The sequence below is a fragment of the Polypterus senegalus genome, chromosome 1, assembly GCF_016835505.1.
Source record: "Polypterus senegalus isolate Bchr_013 chromosome 1, ASM1683550v1, whole genome shotgun sequence".
Lineage (NCBI taxonomy): Eukaryota > Metazoa > Chordata > Cladistia > Polypteriformes > Polypteridae > Polypterus > Polypterus senegalus.
Window position 1 is genome coordinate 222,059,460 of NC_053154.1, and position 22,807 is coordinate 222,082,266.

The following is a 22,807-nucleotide window of genomic DNA, read 5'->3' on the forward strand; positions in this document are numbered from 1 at the left end:
TTTATGTTAGTTTCTACTTTATTTTTGATGTATCTTAACAAATCTGGGGTGGCACGGTAGCGCAGTGGTAGTGCTGTTGCCTCGCAGTTAGGAGACCCGACTTCGCTTCCCAGGTCCTCCCTGTGTGGAATTTGCATGTTCTCCCCGTGTCTGTGTGGGTTTTCCTCTGGGTACTCCAGTTTCCTCCCACAGTCCAAAGACATGCAGGTTAGGTGGATTGGCGATTCTAAATTGTCCCTAGTGTGTGTGGGTGTGACCCCTGTGTTCGGATTCAACGGGTTGGAAGATGGATGGATGGATTAACAAATCTGTATTCATATATGTGACAGTATTTTGTGCTGTTGTATTGTATTTCTGACGTGGCGATGATAGACTGGCCATCTAGTTCTGTGAAGAGAATTAGTTGTATTCTGTTTTCTGTGTTGTATTTAACCCATTTGTTGACACCAATTGCATGCCCAAATTTTTTTTGTTTGTTTTCTTAGAGAGTCAAGGCTTGTCAAAAACCAGGGCCTGTTGAGGCCCACTGAGGACATTCTTTGTGTGATTTTGAGAAATAAACAGTTGTAATAGCATTTATCCAGAATGAAGTATGAGAAAACCCAAATTTTTTAACAGATAAAAGTTGCTACGACAAAAAGACAGAAACAAACTCAGAAAGCCTGAGGCAAAGTTTTGTTGTGAAACAAGCTCTCACTCCTAGTGTTGCAAAGTGATAGATTTGTAAATAAAATGACAGAAATCTGACGCCATGGTTTTTACTTATTATTTATTCTGAGAATCAAAGTTTAGCAGCTTGTGCACTGTGTTTTTAAAAAGGACAATCCACAAATCATTTTGGAAAAAAAGCAAAACAAACTTGAAAACCCGAAGCAATTTTAATGTAGTAAAGCCAGCTTGAATTGTTGTGGACACAGTGGTTGGTTCTGTTTCTACTGTAAGTTCAAATGTTATGGTGGCTGATTGTATCTGTGATGTCTTCTGGATATTTAAGTTTTCCTCCCACATCCTTAAAGATATAATGTTTTTGGTTAATTGGTGGTTCTAAACTGGCTTGGTCCGCTAGCATTTTTATGTTGTGGCTGGTGCTGTACTTTAGTCCTTAGACAGCAAGCCATTTTCAGTGCATCTTCGTAACTCTCCTTTTCATAGCTGGCATGGTGTTCTTATGCTAAACTTCTGTCATTCCTCCACTTCAAAAGCAGGCCTCACACCCCCTTCTCTCTCCAAGGGTGAATATATGTCAGTGTCAAACCAGTAGGCGCTTTCTTTTGTACCTTAATGGCTATTTTTAGTAATTAACATTAGTCAAAAAACTGGGTGATTGAGATGTACACTTGGTCTTCTTATTCTGCCAACTTGAGTTGGCTAATTATGAGGCACAAGTTAAATAAGAAATATGCCCCCAAAAAGCCTCCGATTCACCTTTTCCTACAGATGTACGCAGACTGTGTAGCTTCTCTGAGTTTAAACATAACATTTGCCATATATTTACATATTTCTCCAAAAGTACTCTGCATTAGTAGGTCTATTTGCATCCCAGAATTCAATGCTGTGCTAAAGTACATTTTAATTCCCTTTAATTTGTTTAGCTGATGATTTAGTGGATTCCTTTTCTAAACTTATCTCATAAATGGCCTACACTATCTCCTGCAACTTTTACCTTTCCCTATCCCCTCTTTATTCACCTGTATCTGGTGCCCCCCTCCCCAAGCTGTCCCTGACTATATGACGTCCTTGAGCTAAATCACCTGCTTGTCAGCACTTCTTGTCCTGTGCTATTGTCCTCTGCCTGCCTTTACTGTACTCAAACCTTTTTGCTAAACCTTTAGTTAAAGAGTTTTTTGTGTGGTGTGCCAGTGAACTCATTGGCACCGAGTGAAGTATAGGAGGGCATATTTTTCTTCTGTTCTTGCTCCTCACAGATCGTCATGAGACCTGATGAGCATACTAAAGAGAACTGGTGTGTGTTGCAAACAGACTTCCAAATTGCAGTGAGGAGTGGAATAAATGGTGGTTGGCATTTCATTTGTGGATGATTAGAACATGGTAACAGTTCTGGAAAATAAAGAAGAGAATATGAGCACATTGATTAGGCCTCCAAATATGAAAAGATTGTTTAGTTATGGATGTGATGATGGGTAAAGTGTTTTTATGTTAGTCTTCTGAATCTTCAGTTCAAGTAGTGGTAGTGGTGGTGGTGAAATCAATAGTTTCTTTGTCTGGTTATTTTTAATTTGTTGAAGGAGAGTCTGCTTGGATTGTTTGTTTTTGGTGCAGTAAAAGTTTTTCTGTTTTTTTACTTTTTTTCCCTTTTTGTTGTGTGTTCAATTTTTGAACGCACCACAGGTCCACAGGACTACACAATTGCACGCTGCAGTGTCTAGATGTGTCAGGTGGGAGTCTGCTCTGCCAACCAAAAAAGGTCTGCAGCATGGTGATTGCATATATTAGCATAGTTCACATGTGATTGTTTCAGTGTGATGTAGCAGATGGCCAGGACACTTACCTGGCTGGGACACCTATGGACTGGAAAGACTTGGGGAGAGAGCAGACATAGAGCATTATCTCCCCGAATTGCTACATGGCAGCCCCCATGGGTTGCAGCAGTGCAATTTATTATTAATATTTAATAAGGCTTCATGGGAGTTGGAGTTTGACACATCCCTGTTAGGTTCCTTGGGTGCCATCAAGGGGTGCTGCAGGGGCTACAGAGGCCTAATTTGTAGGGCTTCCGCCTCACCCCAAAGTGCTTCCGGATGAGCCAGAGTCAGGAGGTGGAAGACAAAGCTTACTGGAGGAGGAGTGGAGGCAGAAGGAGAGGCAGAGAAGTAGAGCAGAAGAAATGAAAGTACTGAGTGCTTTTATTGTACTGTGTTGTGTGCATTGGTGTTGTGGGAAATGATTCGGGAAGCGTTTCCCACATAAACACCTGTGTTGTGCTGGACTTGTGCCTCGTGTCTGTCTGCGTTGGGTTTGCGGAGTTGGTGCAGCCCCGGCAGGCCACAGTTGCAACTGGTGGGGGTTCGAGGTGCATTCATGTACTCAAATTAACAAGGCAATTGTGATTTATAAAGGTAAATTGCGTACAAATCTGCATCTTCCAGATTTCATAAATCAGATTTTTATCCATGTGTGTGTTTTACTCAAAAGTGTCATAGAGATCATATAGTGTGTATAGGCTATTTTTCTTCAGTTGTGAAACAGTACAAACAGAATGAATAAAACAACAACAAGAGTGCAAAATATTGCTGGCTAATGCTGTGACAGAAAACCCCTTCGAGTGCCATTGTGGATAGACAGGAGGCAGGTAAAAATTCATTAATGGAGAAAGTGTCCTGAAAGGAGGTAAACTGGGAATTCTGCAGCATATAAGGAAGTTTACAGCATCCAGTCATTACCTTCTGTGATGGAATATCATCAGAATTGCTACTTTTTTACTTTACAATTATGGGCTATAATTTTGCTCATGAACAGACATGCAGGCTGGAGAAACGTTGGTTGTAGACCTGAATATAGAGTTATCATTTAACTAAAACATCTATTCTTTCCAGCCTGAAGACATTCCTTGTTTGAAAATACAAATGCACACACCCCGGCAATAAAACACTTGCTGATGTAGCACTGCAAAGAAATGGTGATATGTTTGAATAATTTATCACTCAGGGAAAAAAAATGAGCAAACACACTGGAGACCGATTAGCACCATATAAGAGCGCTGAAAACACTACATTCATTAGCTTTTAGTTCAATCAATAAACACTAGAATCCATTCAACGGCTCATTTTATTTTGATGTAAAAATATAAGTATACATTAACCATTTTCTCCTGGTTAACAAAATGATTGACAGCAATGGCATTTACTTGAATCCCCACTAGTGTATAAATATTTCTGTATCATAAACAGAATTAATAGTACACAAAGAAATAAAAACACAAGTTAATATGTGGCACATGTTTATGTTGCATTTTAAGTCAGAAGAAAATCTGACAACCATTGAATTCGCCAGGCTAATACAGTAGAGCACTTTAAAACACTGCTGAAAACACATTACTTTAACATGGCCTTTTTATAACTTCACTTTAACTTAATCCTGATACTCTGTATGTTCAATTCATCATAATAACTATTCATGATGGCTCTAAAATCCATACTGACCCCTACTCTCTCTTCTTTTTCTTTTTATGGTTTCTTTGTGGTGGTGGCCTGAAGGATCCTTAAATATTCCCCCTTGGTTGGGAAATTGCCAAAACCTTCAGTTTAGCAGGGTCATAGTTCTAAGAAACACATCATTAATTTGTTTATTCAATTTCCATTTGTCTCTATGCTTTATTTCATTTTTCATGTGTATTTTTAAGGTTGTTTTGATGAAGTCATTATTTTGCCATAAGGTGAGAGAGACGCCGAGTGGCGGCGTCAGGGCAACGTCTCCGCCAATTGTTCTGTTTTCTGTGTTACAGGACTGTAGCGTGTCGGCTTTACGCCGAGGAAGACCTGCCCTCGCGGGATGGGCCGCTGGCCCTTAGGGGTCTTAGCTCGTGGTGGGGTACTGTGGCAGACGGCTGAGGGCGGTACCCAGCCAGGACGCCCAGGAGGACCGGAGGAGGGTTTGCGCCTCCTCCAGACCACGAGTGGGCGACCGCCCTGGTTGCACTGGGGACCACGGGTGCAGAGCTTGGAAGCTCAACCCTGTAGGGGCCTGTGGTCACTGCCAGGGGGCGCCCCGGTGCCTGAAGAGCCCTGGACCTCAGCACTTCTGCCACACCAGCAAGTGCTGGGGGGAAGAAGACTGGGGACACCCGGAAAGCTTCTGGGTGCGCAGCCAGGACATCCGCCACACAGAGGAGTGTCTGCGGAGGAGTGTCAGGAAGCACCTGGAATCCATCCGGGCTTGTATAAAAGGGGCCACCTCCTTTTATTTGATGACTGGAGTTGGGCGAGGAGTGGACTAAGTCTTGCTGGAAAAGAGTGGAGGCGGCCCGAAGAAGGCAGGCACTGGAGAGAGAGGCCTGAACATTGGGGATTGGTGCAGAGGCACTGGGTTGTGCACAAAAATAACTGTAAATATTGTAAATAAATATGTGTGTGCTGGGTGACAAAACGTTATCTGTCTGTCTGTGTCCGGGGCTCGTTCAAATTTTATGCATTTCATACACATGTCATTAGTTAATAGCCTAGTAATATTGAACATGTGCGTATGTGCCCATAAAATCTCCTTCAGTTGAAAAGGAATAACAACCAGCTATAACCCAACATGATTAAAGATCTAACCAGACTGCTGCTCCTACTGACTTTGTTTCCTAGAATCATGAAATTGAAAGGCACTTAACTTGAACCCAGATTAATATCACAGCCCATCCAGTCTTGAATTTGGAAAATGCGTTCAAGGATTGATGGGTGCAAATGTGTATGGAAGCATGGATGAAGTTTTATTTTTTTGTTTACGTTTCACTTACTTTTATTTCTTCAGCTCTGGCAGCGGCTCTACTGAATTTGTACAGATCAGATCCAGTAGTGGGAGTAGAAGAGGCAGAGGGGCTCCTGGCAGCAGCGAAAGTGTTGGTTTTTCCTCAGCTCTATCAGAAGTAAGTGCAAACTGGGACATACTGTATGGAGTGGGTAGAACAAAACCACTTATTTATTTGATTTATAAATATAAAAACTATAGCAGTGGTTATGCTTGAGCGGAGGAGCAAAAAATGTCCTTGGGCATTTAAAGAGAACTAGTGATATACTTTTGGATTGGGAAAACATGGCTATATTCACTGCTCAAATCTTAGTATTTTAGGAAACTCTAAAGGTACTTGAAGTAGAGAGCGCATTATTGGCTATATTCATTAGTTACAGAAATTTTGAACATGTTAAGCATAGTCAACATTATAACATGGAGGTGGGAAGGGGTTCTATTTTTGGTGTGAGAGTAGCTATAATCATGACAGAGAATTAAAAAACCCATTTTCTGCAACAAGGAGATGAGCAGCATATTTAATGAGATTTTCTGGACTTGAACAGATAGCCACTGTTATGACGTTTTCCACAAATTTACAGTATATACATAAAAAATACTTACCCAAAAGAAATGGGGAAAATCTATTATACAGCTGAACACAAATCAAGAATTTATAATATAGCTTTATATTTTATTATTAAATTAAAAAAGCAGTTTAACATAACTACTAAGTAAGTCAGTTCCATTTAATTCTCCCTTTTTAACTAAAAGAAACAAGATAAAGGAAATGGTTGTAATTTAACTTGATATGTCAGTGTATAAGAAAAAGGTGAAGCCTTTCTTGACATGACATTCTGTAATAATTATTTCCTGAAAATAAGTAGTTGTGGTTCATTGTGTTCTTGAGTTCCGTATGTTACAAAAAAGACAGACTGATAAAGTTAGAACATTAATGTTTTTATAAGCTCTAATAATGACTGCTGGTAAGGCAATCCTTTGTGGACGCCAGGGGGTGCTGCTGCTCCCCAAACTCAGAGGCTCAGACACAAGTTCACAAAAAAAATACAATACAATACAATACAATACAATACAATACAGTTTATTTTTGTATAGCCCAAAATCACACAGGAAGTGCCGCAATGGGCTTTAACAGGCCCTGCCTTTTGACAGCCCCCAGCCTTGACTCTCTGAGAAGACAAGGAAAACTCCCAATAAAACCTTGTAGGAAAATGGAAGAAACCTCGGAAAGGCAGTTCAAAGAGAGACCCCTTTCCAGGTAGGTTGGGCGTGCAGTGGGTGTCAAAAGTAGGGGGTCAATACAATACAATATACACAACAGAACAATTCCTTAAGACAGCATAATAATAAAAATTTTAGACTTACGGTTTAACAGTAGATGATATGACATAATTAGGTTTGGATATTTTTAGAGTCCTGGAGACCTCATCCATCTAGCTGCCTCCCCATTTGGCCATGCCACGGCTGAAACGTTGTCTCATGAAAGGACCCTCTTTCCCATGATTCCTGTGATCCTCCATCAGGGATGACTTTACCATAGGCAGGCAAACAACTTGGCAGGTGGGCCGTGGCACCAATGGCCACATTTGGGTACCGAGAAAAGAAACAGAATAGGTGAGGGTTAGTATTCAAATATAATTATCATGTTACTTATGTTATAGTGCTAATGACTAACAACAGAGATGCAGTCTGTACAGTTAATCAGCAGCTCTAGTCAGGATATGCTAAACTGAAGTAGTGAGTCTTCAGCCGGGATTTAAAGGCTGAGACCGAGGGGCATCTCTTATGGAAGCAGGAAGACCATTCCACAGTTTAGGGGCCCTGTAACTAAAAGCTCGACCTCCCACTGTTATTTTATTAATCCTTGGAATCCTAAGCAGACCGGCATCTTGAGATCTTAATGTGTGCTCAGGTTTGTAAGTCATGATAAGTTCAGACAAGTAAGCGGACCTTGGCCATTTAATGCTTTATATGTTAAAAGGAGGATTTTGAAATCTGCCCTGAACTTAACTGGGAGCCAGTGTAAAGATTTAAGAACTGGGGTTATGTGTTCATATTTTCTTGTTCTTGTAATAATTCTTGCAGCAGCATTTTGGATTAACTGGAGGCTGTATAGAGAACAGTTTGAACAGCCAGTGAACACCGCATTGCAGTAGTCAATCCTACTAGAGATAAATGCATGAATTAATTTCTCACAATCCTGTTTATTTAGAAAGCGCCTTAATTTCCTAATATTTTTAAGATGGAAAAACATGTTTTGGACGACTTTGTAATATGCTTTAAATGACATGCTAGAGTCAAAGATAACTCCTAGATTGCGGGCTGATTCAGTAAAATTAATTGGGATTCCAACTGAGTTAAATGACGACAAAATATTGCTGTGATCAGCGTCATTCCCTCCAACAATTAACATCTCTGTTTTATCTGTATTTAAAGACAAGTAGTTCTCATTCATCCATTCCTTTAATTCACTAACACAACTAATTAAAGACAACATCGGAGAAACTTCATTTGATTTAAATGAAAGGTATAACTGGGTGTCATCTGCATACGAGTGAAAATTAACATTATGTTTCCTAATGAGAGATCCCAGTGGAAGCATGTAAAGTGAAAACAGTAAAGGTCCCAGTACTGAGCCCTGCGGGACACCATATTCAACTTCTGTGTATAATGATGGAGTACTGTCTGCACATTTCTGTACATATTGGAATCGATTTGATAAATAAGAACTGAACCAAGCGAGCACGGGCCTGTAAGCCCAACATCGCTTTCTAGCCTGTGCAGTAAAATAGAATGGTCAATGGTGTCAAATGCTGCACTTAAGTCCAACAACATAATTACAGTGGAATTTCCTTCATCAGAGGATATCAGAATGTCATTTACAACCCGTGTTAGTGCCGTTTCTGTACTATGACCAGTGCAAAAGCCAGACTGGAATTTCTCAAATAAATTGTAACGCGTAAGGTGTGACTGAAGCTGACTGGCGACTACTTTTTCTAGTATTTTAGAGAGAAATGGTAAATTTGAAATAGGCCTATAGTTATTTAGTATGTGTGGGTCTAGGTCTGACTTTTAAGTAAAGGTTTAATGACTGACACTTTTAGTGCATCAGGTACGGTGCCATGCAGTAATGAACTATTGATAATGGTTAAAATAGGCCTGCAAGAACATCCATTGCACTTTTTACTAGTTTTGTTGGCACTGGATCTAGGGAACAAGTAGTGGGCTTCATTTTAGTAATTAAAGTTAAGACTTCCTGGTGAGTTACAGGATTAAAATTACTAAAGTGCTGAATGCAATGTGCGGCAGGGTCTGCTAAGCTAGTATTTGGTTTGTACTGTGATGCTGAGATCTGGGATCTTATATTTTTAATTTTCTCATTGAAGAAGTTCATAAAGTCTGTACTGCTAATATCTGTTGGTATTTTGCACTGTTGATCTGAATTCCCATTTGTTAATTTAGCCACTGCTCTAAAAAGTACCCTAGGATTTTTATTATTGCTATCTATTAATGTAGAATAGTATTCTGAGTGAGCTTTAAAGAGGGCCTTTTTATATTTATTTACACTCTCTGTCCATGCAATTTGAAAGACATGTAGCTTTGTTGTTCTCCATCTGCGCTCCAGTTTTCGACACTCTAATTTAAGAGCTCGAGTATTTTCATTAAACCAAAGCTTGTATTTTGTGTGAAACTCTTAAAAGATGAGTTTCCCACAACGAAATCTCAGTCACAGAAACCACTATACAGAGTCTCTGCAATTCTGTCGTCTCTCTTTCTCTCTCAACCTCTACTCCACTCCTCCAGCAAGCTTCGTTGTCGTCCTCTTCCACCTACCGACTCTGCCTCACGGAGTTGTGGCAGGCAGCTCCTTTTATGTAACACCCGGAAGCACTTCCGGTGTCCCAAAGATGTGGTTATGAACTACTTCCAGGTAAGGTGGGAGCCCGATAAAGTAGGGCTCGTCAGTCCCCACAGCACTCTCTGGTGGCACCCACGGAGTCAACTAACTCAAATTCCCAAAGTGCCATGTAGGAATCTGTGTCAGTGCCATAACCCAGGGAAGCTGCTATCTAATATTTCGGAGGAGACAAAACCCTGTGCAAGTTCTCTCACCTTGTCCTTCCAGGCCAGGTAAGGCTTCTGGGTGTCACTCACAATATTTATTAGAAGCATAACAGGGTTTGCTGTAAACAAATGAGATCAATGATGTGAACAACTCCATACTGCCAATAAAATCTTCATAGACACACTGACTTCAGATTTAGGCAGATCCATGATTGTCATGATCTAATTTCCTTGACACTTATTTGCTTAACACTAGGGTGTTTGTAAATTTGCAATTATTATTTTGAATTCTGATTTTTTTTATTGTTTTGTTTAGTGTTGTCATAGTGACTCCATTTTGTTTCATAAACTCTGCCATTTTGTGCTCATTTTTATGGCCACAGTCATGACGTTTACTGTTACAAGGCCCAGTGCCTGCTGTATGACACCTGTAATGTGATGTGTTATATGTCATTAAGTCTCACAGATACAAGATGATAGTACGTATGTTTTGTAATCCTCGCTCGGGATCAAAGACACAAAATTTTTATTCCTCAAGAGTTTTGTATTTAGGAGTCAGGCAATGGACTCATTAATTTTTGACTTAGATTTTTGGGTAATGTTTTGTGGTTTCTGGTGCTTACTTTTTCTAGTCTTTTTTGGTTTTCACTCACTGCCATTCAAGCCATATTCAATTACTGGTCCATGTAAATAACACTTACTAAAATAAATAAAAATGAATAATCAACCAAGACTTGATGTTATTTTGATTAATACATCGGTGGTCCATTTGGTCAGGTACAATAGTTTGCATGTTCTCCCTGTGTCTGCGTGGGTTTCCTCCGGATGCTCTGGTTTCCTTCCACAGTCCAAAGACATGCAGGTTAGGTCCATTGGCGATCCTAAATTGCCCCTAGTGTATGTGCTTGGTGTATGGGTGTGGGTATGTGTGCCCTGCAGTGGGCTGGCACTCTGCCCTGGGTTTGTCCCTGCCTTGCGCCCTGTGTTTGCTGGGATTGGCTCCAGCAGACCCCCGTGAAACCTGTGTTAGGATATAGCAGGTTGGACAATGACTGACTGACTGAATAATACACACTCAACCCTTTTCCCACATGATGACCTTTTCATCTTCAGACAGAACTGCCCGTTTTCACTGTTTCCTCTTGGTGCTGCTCATTGAACATACTGATCTTATAGTTGAAGTATTTTGCTGCCAGTAAAATGTGGCAGTGGTTGCAATCTTATTGACCTAGTTTACTCCTGGCAATTCTAGTCATATAAGGGCTTTGGTTACCGAAAATGTGCATCAAAATATTGTTATTTTTACCCATCCATTGCCCACCACACAATGCATCAGTCTTTAGCATTACCACTATAAATTTCATTTACATGGCCCAAGCAGGTGCAAGAAAATTGCTATCACACTGCTGTTGATAGCATACAACCCACAATTACAGCAGCCCATGTGAGCAGAGAGCTGAAAAGACTTCGTGCCAGCAAAGCATCGGGTCCAGATGGTGTATCGCCACGACTGCTGAAGGCCTGTGCATTGGAACTGGGAAGTCCTCTACAGCGCATCTTCAACCTGAGCCTGGAACAGGAGAGAGTCCCAAGGCTTTGGAAAACATCTTGTATCACCCCTGTCCCAAAGGTATCACGTCCTAGTGAGCTGAATGACGTCCAGCCTGTTGCTCTGACGTCACATCTGATGAAGACCATGGAGCGGCTGCTGCTTCACCACCTGAGGTCACAGGTCCGCCACGCCCTCGACCCTCTGCAGTTCGCATACCAGGAGAAGGTGGGAGTGGAGGATGCCATTATCTATATGATACACTGATCCCTCTCCCACCAGGACAGAGACAGTGGTGCTGTAAGAATTATGTTTTTGGACTTCTCTAGCACCTTCAACACCATCCAACCTCAGCTCCTTAGAGACAAGCTGACTGAGATGGGAGTAGACTCACACCTGGTGGCATGGATTGTGGACTATCTTACAGACAGACCTCAACATGTGCGTCTTGGGAACTGCAGGTCTGACATTGTGTGCAGCAATACAGGGCGCCGCAGGGGACTGTACTTTCTCCGGTCCTGTTCAATCTATATACATCAGAGTTCCAATATGACTCGGAGTCCTGCCACGTGCAAAAGTTCGCTGATGACACTGCTATTGTGGGCTGCATCAGGAGTGGGCAGGAGGAGGAGTACAGGAAGTTAATCAAAGACTTTGTTAAATGGTGTGACTCAAACCACTTACATCTTAACACCAGCAAGACCAAGGAGCTGGTGGTGGATTTTAGGAGGCCTAGGCCCCTCATGGACCCTGTGATCATCAGAGGTGACTGTGTGCAGAGGGTGCAGACCTTTAAATATCTGGGAGTGCAGCTGGATGACAAATTGGACTGGACTGCCAATACTGATGCTCTATGTAAGAAAGGTCAGAGCAGACTATACTTTCTGAGAAGGTTGGCATCCTTCAACATCTGCAGTAAGATGCTGCAGATGTTCTACCAGACGGTTGTGGCGAGTGCCCCTTCTATGCGGTGGTGTGCTGGGGTGGCAGCATAAAGATGAAAGACGCCTCACGCCTGGACAAACTTGTTAAGAAGGCAGGCTCTATTGTAGGATTAAAGTTGGGCAGTTTAAGATCTGTGGCAGAGCGACGGGCACTAAGCAAACTCCTGTCAATCATGAATAATCCACTGCATCCACTTAACAGTGTCATCTCCAGGCAGAGGAGTAGCTTCAGTGACAGACTTTTGTCATTGTCCTGTTCCACTGACAGACTAAAGAGATCGTTCCTCCCCCACACTATGCGACTCTTCAATTCCATCTGGGGGAGTAAATGCGAACATTAATTTTATTTTAATTCTTTTCATTTTTATTACTATTTAATTTAATATTGTTTCTTTGTATCAGTATACTGCTGCTGGATTATGTGAATTTTCCTTTGGGATTAATAAAGTATCTATCTATCTATCTATCTATCTATCTATCTATCTATCTATCTATCTATCTATCTATCTATCTATCTATCTATCTATCTATCTAACATCGGACAACAGAAGAGGCAGATACGATCATTATTTAGTATTTTTATTATCATTTTTATTGTTTTAACCCTTCTACTATATGTTTTTCCAATTTTAAAATTTAAATTCTTAACCCTAGCAACCAGACATACCCACAGATAGAAGGACAGAAACAAGCACTTGTCTTTCTATTAAGGTGGATAAGCTGATTACTGTCCATCTGGCAGTTACTCCCTGTTGTAGTCAGTGATAACATTTGCAGTGCCCCATGTATTTGATTGCATTTTGTAATGCTTATAGTAATAAAATTCATTGTATTTTTCACTCCAACATTAGCACTGCTTTTATGAATCACATACCAAATGGCATAAAACAGAGATATAGCAACGGAATGAACATAGAGACACATCGACACACACTCAGACTCTAGTCCTTTTATTAAGGTGGAAATTAATATATTTTGAAATATGTTATGAATTACTTAAAGGACTGTGGTGGGCTGGCGCCCTGCCCGGGGTTTGTTTCCTGCCTTGCGCCCTGTGTTGGCTGGGATTGGCTCCTGCAGACCCCTGTGACCCTGTAGTTCGGATATATCGGGTTGGATAATGGATGGATGGATTACTTAAAGGATAAATGTATCACAATATATTGCACTATACCAAAATAAACTGTAAAATATGTAAATTATAGCCATTTTTGTATATTGCAAAATATTAAAATATATTTCTTAATATATTTTTAAAATACTAAGAATAATAGAGTGTTAGATATATTTGAGAAACTAACTTTTACAATATATTTTGAGAAACTGTAAATACTAGTTATCATATACTAATCAATATGATATCATGCTCAATCAGCGAGGTCTGACCAGGTTTCTCACTCACTACCTTGGGGACAGACAGGCTCAATTCCTCAAGCTCCTGTTCCTGTTGGGAAGTCAAATTAGAGCTGAAATTAAGATATATATTTTTTTTGCAAAAAGGGAACAGGGCTGGCTGGAGTAAGGGTTGGCTTCCTTATCCTTCCACGGCTTTAACCAAATAATCAATGAGTCCCTTCTGTTCCTTAACTTAATGCGGACCATGCCAATGGGCCATTAATTTGGAGTAAGAGGTAGGGACGAAAACCATGACACGATCGCCTGGGCAGAATTCCCAAAGCACTGTCCTACAGTTATAACACCAGGCCTGCACTGCTTGTGGTTTCTCCATATTCTTTTTAAGTAGGGGCCTGATTTTAGCAAATCTATCGCGTATTTATGGAATATACTCCAAGATATTGGTGGAAGGGAGGGCCTCCTCCTTCCACCCTTTTTTTAGAGCAAGAGTTCCCAAACTTTTTTTGGCCACAGACCCCTTTACAAAAAACTTTTAAAACCGTCGACCCCCTAGTCATTTACTTTACTTATTCAAATTAATAAATTTGTACACGATAGTAAATATTTCACTAGATATCAAACTTTTCATTTTAATCACTTGTAATTAATGATTGAAAAAGATAAAAGGACTACGGAATACGGCATTATCTTGTGCAACATTTAATATTGAAACCTGCACTAATGAAAATTAAAGCATTTACATTTTTGACATTTATGAAATATTATATGTAAATTCAAAATAAGTACAAAAAACAATAAAGTATGTACTTACTTGAAATAGAAGATTTTTGTTCAAACTCGGATAAATAAACTGTGTCCTCTGATTTTCTTTTTCATAGTACTGCTCCTCTAATTATATTCAAAGTTCAAATCACAAATAAGTACATGTCACATCAAATGAACCAATTTATAGTGTTTTATGAAAGCATGACCGTACAAGACTAATAGATTCTGCTAATATCGAATATCCGTCGTCTCATCCTACTGCGAGCAAGTGTGGACATGCAACGGATTTTCATGTCTGTACTTGCTTTGATACGTTCGATAAGACAATGCACAGACATGTTTATGCTACATGTATTATCATGCATTCTTACGTGTGACTCTTTTAATGACATATTTTACCTTTTCGTTCGCAAGTTTGGTATGTAATGTGTTTTTATCAAAAAAGTGTTTTTTTTAATTATTTTACCTCTTAATTAGGTACCTATTGGAATCATAGATATTTTGAAGTAACAAACAAATAGCAGTAATAAGGGGGTCTATTTTTGCTGTCGTCGACCCCCCAGTTTTTTTATTGAAACTATCGACCCCTAGAAAGTTCAAATCGACGACTTTGGGAACCCTTGTTTTAGAGTATCCAATAGCTCAGGGTTTATGCCCATATAGTAATTCAAAAGAAGAGAAACCTGTAGAGGATTGTGGTACCTCTTGATTGGCACAACGATGAGGGGTTTCCCACCATCCACACTGACCACCTTAAGTAACTTTTGTTTGAGTGTTTGGATAAACCTCTCTACAAGACCATCAGTTTAAAGATGATATACTGCCATCTGTAAATGTTTCATTTTAAGTAACTTGGCAACGTCCCTGAACATCTCAGAGGTAAACAATGTCCCTTGGTCTGTTAGGACTTCTTTAGGGATACCGGCACGTGCAAAGTCCCCTACAAATTCCCATGCAACTGTTTTAGAATTGCCCACTCTCAATGGGATAGCCTCGGGATAACAGGTGGTGTAATCAAAGAGGACAAAAATGTATTTATCAGTACATTCAGGGTTCCCATGATGTCGATCCCTATTAGCTCAAAGGGAATGTCAATTAAGAGAAAGGAAAACAGACATGAAGGGGATGGTCCAGGGTGGCTGGAAGAGGAAGCAATGTCCTTGGTAGATGGGTTCTGAGAAAGAAGATGTCATTGGGTAAGGACAGAAGTGATGTCATCATAGAGAGAGTTTGTGGTGACTTCACTGTTTGGCTGGTAATTCTGCTGGTCTGTAAAGTGACAAAAGGAGAAAGGGTCAGATGACAGTGCCAACCCCTGGTCCGGCTGAGAAACAACAATATTTGAGCCAACTAACCGTCTCCCATATGTGTGTTACAATATCTACATTAGATATATTAGACAAGGAAGTTAGGAAATAGAAAGGGCTTTTTACAAAATAATAGCTTGAAAATTCAAGGGAACTTACTTCCACAAATAAAGCAACAATTAAAATGCTGTTGAGTGGTGTATAAATCAAGAGAAATTATAACTGAGAGTTTAACACAGCTTGGTTAGGACAGTCCAGAATTCTGAGTGTAGATTTGGTTTTCTATTCTGAACACTAAGCCTCAGATAGTCTGGGCCTAGATTTTGGAGGATACAGCCTCATTTTATTTCTCAGAGACAGGCCATTTACAACAGCTACCTTCTTTTTGTTTTGATGGCAAATTTCTTTCCAAGTAAAATTCCATTTTTCAAAGCGTGATCATTGCAGTCTTATTCCATTACTGGTGGTCATCTGTGAAGATAGGCCGAAGGAATTGAAGCATTTCAGGCTAAGCAAGCAGAGTCTCAGTCCACCAGAGACATGCTGGATGTAGTTATAAAGGGAATTATAAAGGGTTTTTCTGTTATTTATCGGGGGCATGGGGGACAGATGATAGCTGGTTACATTTTGCATAAATATTAGAAAATATGCTGTAGTGTTGAAAATAACATTTTTTTACGGTTTTCTCCTTGATTTTATGCCTCTGGCATTCTTTGGGATAGGAGGAAGTGAAGAAATCTCCTGAGATGAGTACTCAGAGATGATAATATCTGTCAGGCAGGCAGATGTTAGCTGGATGTTTATTAATTGTCACTGTGAATACCACTTTGGGACATACACAATTTCAGGAAGTTTTTTTTTCTGTGACCAGTGAAAAATCCCACTCAGGAATTCCCCCTTCCTTCTGCCTTTCCAACACACTTTTTCCACTCTTTTTAGTTTGCCTGGCAAAGGGTAGACCAAAGAAGAATGTGTGCTCTTCACAGAGGGCACAGCTAGCAGTGAACTCCTGCAAGCTGAACAACCAGTTTACAAGAAAGTCGCAATACAGGAAACTGAATTCATCCCTCACTGTGTTATAAACTAACCTGTCAAATGCTCTTTATTCTGAAATAGCACACAACCTCAAGGGGATTATTGTGCACTGAAAATGGCTTTGTAGCTCTTTAGTTGTCATAAAATAGATCTGTATTTCAGTTTTACTTTTTAAGAAGTCATTACAGAAAAAAGGGCGGCACGGTGATGCAGTGGGAAACGCTGCTGCCTCGCAGTTAGGAGACACGGGTTCGCTTCCTGGGTCCACCCTGCGTGGAGTCTGCATGTTCTCCCCGTTCTGTGTGGGTTTCCTCCGGGTGCTCCGGTTTCTTCCCACAGTCCAAAGACATGCATGTTAGGTTCATTGGCGATCCTAAATTGTCCCTAGTGTGTGTAGGTGTGTGCGTGTGTGTACACCCTGCAGTGGGCTAGCGCCCCGCCCGGGGTTTGTTTCCTGCCTTGCACCCTGTGTTGGCTGGGTTTGGCTCCAGCGGACCCCCGTGACCCTGTAGTTAGGATATAGCGGGTTGGATAATGGATGGATGGATGGATTACAGAAAAAGAATTACCCTGCTCTTCTATGACATCAACCACCAAATTAATACTTGAACATTTCCAAAAACATATAATAAGGCTCATTTATTTTTAATCTTTTGGCAGCAAAAGATCATTTGGAAGCATACAGTTATAAATAGAAAGTATTGACATAAAGCTTCCTTTTGTAAGGTCTGGTAAATGAGAAAAAATGTGAATACTGACCATCAATTCTGTAATATAATAAAAATGGTAAGCCGCTGATTTTATTGCGTTCCGGGGATCTGAACTATGCACAGTGCCAGTACTGGGCCTGGATGAGCCTTCTTGGCCCAGCCTGATTTTTAGCTTTGCCTTTTTTTCTCAAATGTAAATTAGCCTGTTCTGGATATGTGCACGTTAATACACATCTCCCTTGATTAAAATAAAATATAAACTTACACAGCAAAGTCTCCAGTGTTAATTGTATCACTATAAAATTGAACTTAACAAAATTTAGAATGTGCAGATCTGAATAGCAGTTATACAGTATACAGTAAATCTGCATAACCTGGCTTAGAAAATAAGACTTGAACTGTTATCAAGTGTAGGCTCTCAAAACTTGTAATGTTAACAGGAGGCTGAACTGACGTTACTGCTTGGGGTAGATCTTGGTGGAGGGAAAGGTGAACGATGTAAAACAACTCTTTTAGTTTTTATTAGAGAAAGAAAACCAACAGTAGTGCAAAATGTAACACAGAGTGATGTTGGCACTGAATTTTGGTGATGCCCCAATGGCAAGTCAAGACCTCACGGCTAGCTGTATTCTCTTCAGTGGTGGGTTTGCTGCCGGCATTGCTACTGTGTGTGTTGGAAAATCTACAACCAATCAGCCGACAAACCTCTAGGGATAAGCCAGGTCACTGATCTATCAGATATTCACGAGCCACTAACTCAATTGGTGTTAAAAGTTTCCAACGTCTGGTTCAGCCAGTAAGATGTGCAGCTGTTTGGTACAACAGTTAACAGGATATCGATAGATGCCACGTTGACATTTTTGCAATAATCTAATTGAGGGCAGATTTACTTGTCTATTCAGAGACTGGAAACACATGCATGAAACATGCATAGACAAATTTACAAGGGATGGTAATCTGTCTATTTGCTGTTACATAATGCTACTGGACATCGATCAAAATTATTGCAAGTATTATTTGGGCGTGTGTGGCTTGCGATGAGCTGGTATGTCTTACATATCTACAAAAGGTAGGCAGTCAGTTTGTCTTCACCTTTTGTAAGTGGATTTAAAATAATATTAACAAAAATCATTCAGACCAGATATGCAAATAAAAAACAAAACAATAACACCATTTACATTGATGTGACTGGGCTTCCAAAATGTTTCTTATAAATGAATATTCGGTATATTTAATAGTAATTAAAATAGGATTGGGCCCACTCGTGACAAATTTTGGCTCAACCATATTAAGAAATCCTGGCACCGCTACTGATCTGAACATTCAATTTTATTATTGGTAAGTTAATACTACATCCAAAATTATGTTTTTTGTTTTTTTTTACAAGTTACGTACCCCCATGTCATTTTTTAGTCTCATGTTTTCGTGCAGAATGAGAAAAAGTTTAGAATATAATGGAACCCAATGGCAACCCATGCTGTACAACACCAAACAATGTGAAAAACTTCCATGGAAAAAAAAAATATATTTTTCACATTACTCATGTCACATAATCCACATGTCCTTTATCCTGTTGTATGCGAAATTGTGCAAAATGCATGGTTTGTTACTAAAATAATATTAACAATTACTGGAAAAAGCAGCGTATGTTATAAACAGGAAAATGCATTTCCATAATGCTGTGCTTTTGAATTGAAAACCCACCTCTCCTCCTCATTCATTGGTCAAGAGCACAGAATTATGGGAAACTGTTTGTCGGCCATCACTACAAACTACATGGAAGTAAGTAACATATAAAAATATTTCCTTTTTAGGGTGGAGCATTTCTTTAATATACTACAAGAGAAGTTATCAAAAAAGTGTGGAGCCTGAACTTAAAACAGTTATTCTGTTTTGCTGAACTTGTAAGAGGTCAAAATTAGCTTCTGTTTACCGAGATATGCAAATTACACCTGTCTAGCATTTGCAATTTATAGCTTTGTGTTTTAAATATTGCACTCTCATTGTATTTCTAAAACTAGAGAATAATAAGCCTTTAGCAATTCCTAATGTGAAAAATTTAAGTGAACTCATTTCATTTTTTGAAATGTAGTATGTTTATTTCTTCTTGATAATTTATTTATCATTATTTTGGAGACTTCACTTTGTGTTTTTTTCTATGCTCACCAGTTGTTATTAGCAGAAAGCCAAGTTTTGTTTCACCGTATGTTTTGTGAAATTGTCCTTAGCATTTGTGTCACAGGAGATTTCACAATTGTGAAATTGTAAAAGCAGTTTTGGGTGAATTGTTTCACTCATTACTAGTCACAATCATTTTTTAATTCTCTTTGCATGACTACAGCTGTATGTTTGTAGTGGCTATAGATGTTCCAGTCATGTGTAACCCCCTTGTACTACCCATTCTTTTAATGTAGTGTTCAAGGCCCCGTGTTGTTTAGTATGGTGTCACTACCCCAGTAGTGCAATTTACAATATCAGTCATCTCCAACCAGTCAGCACATAATAAATCACAACTTACTCCTAGTTTAAGGAAAAGAAAACTTTCTCCTTACTTGAAGGTTTAAAATCAACAACGGACAACGGGGATGGACATTCTACCTAACATAAATGATCTAAATCAGTCCTCATGGTTTTCAGGCTTCACGTCAAAGAATTGGATGATGATGGTCATGTGGACATCAGGGGTACTGCCTTCAGTCCATCAGTGTAGAGACTGCATGGTCCCTTGATCAGATAGTGGTGGTGCAAAATGCCACCACAGAAAACCAGAAAACGAACAGAAGAGAATAGTAGGGATAAGTACAGATTGTGGAGACTTGATGAAAAATGATAATTCAATGCACATATAGTTAACAGGGATACACTAAAATGTAGCAATGAGAAAGCCATGTTAAAATAATGGGCTCTAATACATAATACAATAATACAGAATACATTCTTCTGAAGCAATAAAAATCTGAGAAGACATTAGCTGTGCAGAATGTTGACTTCTGAAATGAGGTAATGCCATATCCAATGTTTTAAGGAAAATCTAGAATTAATGAATTCCGACTGAAGGAAATTTAAGAAGCAGTTTGTATACCTGGGGATTAAACTTAGATATGTCATTATGACCCAGAATTCAACACTAGAGAAATTCAACATCCAAACCAGTGCTGCCAAGACTATATGTACAGTTTTTGAATGAAGCTGTGTGTATGTACTCCATGCTGATTATATGACTTTAAAAGTTCCATAAAACTGCTCGATATTTTTACAATTTGTTTTGTAATATACAGCAGTCAATCAGGGAAAAGCAGTGAAGAACACTGGCGACCATATATCCTCGCTAACACTGCAGAGGCTGCAAAGGCTGATCAGCAGAGCTCTGAATTTGAAGAGAAGCGGCACCCAGCCTATTCTTGCACATGGCCAACTACACAACAGTGATGGCACAAGCTTGACAAATTGTTTAATTTGGGGGGCACAGAAAAAAATTTTCAACCTTATAACAAGTGTGTTAGTGATCATGGCGTTAATATGAAAATTTAAACTTATATGGTTTACTGACTTTTCTAATAACAGATTTTAAAAACATTTTAAAAAAGATTCTAAAAACATTTTAATCACCAACTACATATAGTTATATTATATATACAATAGATTCCGAAAGTCTTAGACCCCTTCATTTTCTGCACACTTTACTGTGTTGTTGATTTAATTTGAAATGGAAACATTCGGTGTGTTTTCAGAAAGGTTTGAAAATTCACAAAAATCAAAGGCTGAAATCTGTCATATACCTAGACCTCAGACCTTTTGCCCTGGCTCTCCAAACTGTTCTCAGATGCAATTTGTTTGCTTTAATTATCCTTGAGATGTGTCCAGGATCTGACTGGAGTCCACCTGTGGGAAACTGAATATATTATACATAGTATAGAAAAGCTCACACCTGTGAATATAAGGTGTCACAGTTCACACTCAAAGTCAGGACAAAACAGAGCCATGAAGTCCAGGTATCTTTGTGTAGACCTCTGAAATCAAGGTATGGTGACACAAAGATCAAGACAAGGGTAGAAAACCATATAGCTTTGAATGTTCTCAGGAGCACAGTGGACTCAATAATTTTGAAACAGAAGAAGTTTGGAACCACCAGGCCTGGTAGTTGAATGGTAGTTGAGTTGGCTCACTGGCCAAACTGAGTAAATGTGCAAAATAGCCTTGGTTGGGGAGGTGATGAAGAACCCAATTTTGTGTCTAAGAGTTTCAGAAATCCTCTGCTGAGATTGGAGAATCTGTTAGGAGGATAAGAATCTCAGCAGCACTCCGTCAATCAGGCATTTATGGTAAAATGGCTAGACAGAAGATTTTCTTCAGTAAAAGGCATATGACAACCTTCTTGGAGTTTGTTCTGGTTTTATAAGACAAGTTTCCAAGTACTATGTCTAGTGAAGACCAGACACTGTTCATCACCTGCCTAATTCCATCCCAGCAGTGAAGTATGGTGGTGGCAGCATCATGCTATGGTATTCTTCTCAGCACTGGACTAGTCAGAACTGAAGAAATGATGTTTGCAGCCAAACACAGAGGTGTCCTTGAAGAAAACCTGCTCCAGAGGGCACGTAACCTCAGACTGGGCTGATGGTTCACCTTTCAGCATGATGATGACCTGAAGCATACAGCTAAGACAACACTGGAGGGGTTTCGGGACAAGTCTCAGGCTGTGCTTGAGCGGCCTAATCAAAGCCCAGACTTAAACCCCACAGAACATATGCGGAGATACCTGAATAGGTACAGCTTATGTAGGGTTCACATCCAATCTAATGAAGCTTGAGAGAATCTGCTAGAAGGAATGGGGTAAACTGACAAATTCCTGGTATGCAATGCTTGTAGAGATTAATAAAGTATCTATCTATCTATCTATCTATCTATCTATCTATCTATCTATCTATCTATCTATCTATCTATCTATCTAGAGACTCTTTTATGTAGACTTAAAGCTGTAATTTCTTCCTAAGGTGTTTCTATTGTACAAAGTACCAAATTAAGGATTTAAATACTTACATAAATGTGAAAATTCAGGGTTTTTTTTTTTAAATAACTTTATAAACTGTTCTGAAAGCATTTTTTCACTTTTCTATTATGGGCTATTCAGTTTACATTGATTTGAGCAAATCACAAATGTATCCTTTTAAAATTAAATTTACAATACATTAAAGTGTGGAGTAAGTGAAGGGATCTGAAGACATCCTGAATTAACTGCAGTATATGACACTCTTTGTTGTCTGCTACTGTATATTGTTGTAAGCATCTTCATCTCCTTACATACATTGGGGTAACTGACTAAAGCCAAGAATGCTCAGTTTGACATGTAAGCATTTCTCCCTTTTATTGCAATGTAATAGTCCATTCCACTCTATTTTGATTCTGACATGTTAGTCTTATTTGCCATTTATATTTTTATATTCCACAACGTATAAACATATACATGTTTAAGAGATGTTGCCTTTACACAATGTGGTGCATGGTTTGAAATGTAATATTTGCATCATCTAATTTGCCAGTTCAAGCTTGTGTTACACATGCACACTGGGGGACCACCTTCCCAGCTCTGAGAATGCAAGCAATACC

General features: G+C 39.4%; 1 protein-coding gene across 1 annotated transcript in view; it reads left to right on the plus strand.

Annotated features, from left to right (window-relative positions):
- Window positions 1-22,807, plus strand: part of btbd16 (BTB (POZ) domain containing 16) — a 195,675-nt gene that overhangs the window by 85,502 nt on the left and 87,366 nt on the right. Inside the window, exon 8 of the mRNA XM_039769245.1 lies at window positions 5,473-5,587. Coding sequence (XP_039625179.1) covers window positions 5,473-5,587 — 115 coding nt within the window. The remainder of the gene's footprint in view (window positions 1-5,472; window positions 5,588-22,807) is intronic.